This window comes from Gavialis gangeticus, unplaced genomic scaffold (assembly GCF_001723915.1).
Source record: "Gavialis gangeticus isolate Ggan-Ray unplaced genomic scaffold, GavGan_comp1, whole genome shotgun sequence".
NCBI lineage: Eukaryota > Metazoa > Chordata > Crocodylia > Gavialidae > Gavialis > Gavialis gangeticus.
The window spans coordinates 153,829,992-153,831,755 of NW_017729022.1; the positions used below are offsets into that span (position 1 = coordinate 153,829,992).

Below are 1,764 nucleotides of genomic sequence, written 5' to 3' on the forward strand. Positions count from 1 at the left end.
GGGGACAGCAGGGCCACCAGGACTAAGGCTGGGCGGGGGCTAAGATGGTGGCAGCACAGTGCAGGCTGTAGTCAAGGGTATCAGGGTGTTCTGTGAGTGGAGAAACCCTGAGGTGATGTAAACTCATCACTGCAGTCAAGTAAGACTGTGAGATTATTAACTGTTTGGGTTTCGCTTAACGTTTAATGGTTAAGGTTTTCTCTAAGGACGTGTGTTCATCCTTTTTTCCCCAGTAATAAACCCTGTTTTAGTTGAATGTTGCTTGCAAGTGGAGAAGTTCGTTCACTTTCAAACATGCTGTTAATGCACTTTTCCAGGTTTCTGTGTGGGGTCTTGAGCCAGATTTAGAAAGTTAGTGTTTAACCCCTAAATATGAACCTGGAGTTTGTTATTGCCAGGCGCTGGCAGAGGGGTTACATTTAAGTTATGTAAAATCAATGTCAATAAAAACATGTTATTACAAAAGTTTGGTTGTCAGTAAAGAGTTTGAAGATTGTCAGTAAAAACAAAATTCTTAGGTTGGCAACTCTGAAAGGAATGCATGGTATCTTACAAATACAAATTCACAGCTGGCAAGGCAGCAGTGTATTATGCTGCCACCTAGAGGACCCAATATGGAAAACATTGTAAAACATGCTCTAAGTTTCTCATGCAAAGGAAATCTGTATTTGTTTGAATATTTTTAATAATGTCAAAAAGGAACCAACTGCACTGCTTTGTGATAGTGCTTTTCAATTAAGTTATTGATGAGCATTAGATGTGACTGCTTACTTACTGGTCTTCTCTAAATCTGATGATAAATGATTGCATGCATGAGAGAGGATTTTAGACAGATTCCAGAATATATATGCAAATGTTTTATTGCTTCAGCTACCAAAACCTAGGGCACACGTGGTAGGTTTCCTTTAGAACTCTTGAACTTGCTTTCCCTCCCTTGGTAGTTTTCTATATATGCTGAAAAATCATCCATTTGTGAGGATTTTTTTTGTAGAGAAATGATTAGTTTCTCATAATAATAAATATGGCTGGTTGTATTTCTGGTACTGCTGTTACTACTACATTAATGATGTAGTTTGTTGTTTGAATCTGATTAGGTATTGTTTTTATATTTTAAATATAAAAAAGGGGGAAAATATGTAAACATATTACTTACATGAAAAATATCATATTTGCTTCCGATTATCACCAGAGGAATTGGAAAAGGGTCAATTAATTCATAATCCTGTGAAATAACAGTATATTTTAAAACATTATAAAAGAACAGTAACAGAGCTAAGAGATCAGAAAACAGGCTGAGAATCATTATTAACAGATGTATGTTATCTCTTTCAAATCTTTAGACATACAGCTATTATAATGCAGTGTAATTACATAGGGCTGGTATATTCCAACACAATCCCTTGTAAAACAGCCCCCTTGAGAAGTGAAAGCCTTGCTGCCATAAACCTGCTGAGTAGGAACAACAAGTACCAGGAGCCACTTCCACACAGGGGACATACCAAAGGAAGGAAATGTTGGAATGTGATGTCCCCTCCTACCGGTGTATAGATACAAGGAAGAATTGGGCCCAATGAAGCTAAAAAAGGCCTCGTCTAAGATTCTGATGAAGGTAAAATGCATTATGTACTATAATTTTATATTGTTTTTGACACATTTCATAGTTTCATAGTTTCTAGGGTCGGAAGGGACCTGAGAAGATCATCTAGTCCGCCCCCCTGCCATGGCAGGAAAGAGTACTGGGGTCAAACGACCCCAGCAAGGTGT

General features: G+C 37.9%; 1 protein-coding gene across 2 annotated transcripts in view; it reads right to left on the minus strand.

The window, feature by feature from the left end:
- DYNC2LI1 (dynein cytoplasmic 2 light intermediate chain 1) overlaps positions 1-1,764 on the minus strand; it is a 40,320-nt gene that overhangs the window by 26,349 nt on the left and 12,207 nt on the right. For both annotated transcript variants that reach the window (XM_019516361.1, XM_019516360.1), the window contains one exon: positions 1,154-1,222. In XM_019516361.1, coding sequence (XP_019371906.1) covers positions 1,154-1,222 — 69 coding nt within the window. The remainder of the gene's footprint in view (positions 1-1,153; positions 1,223-1,764) is intronic.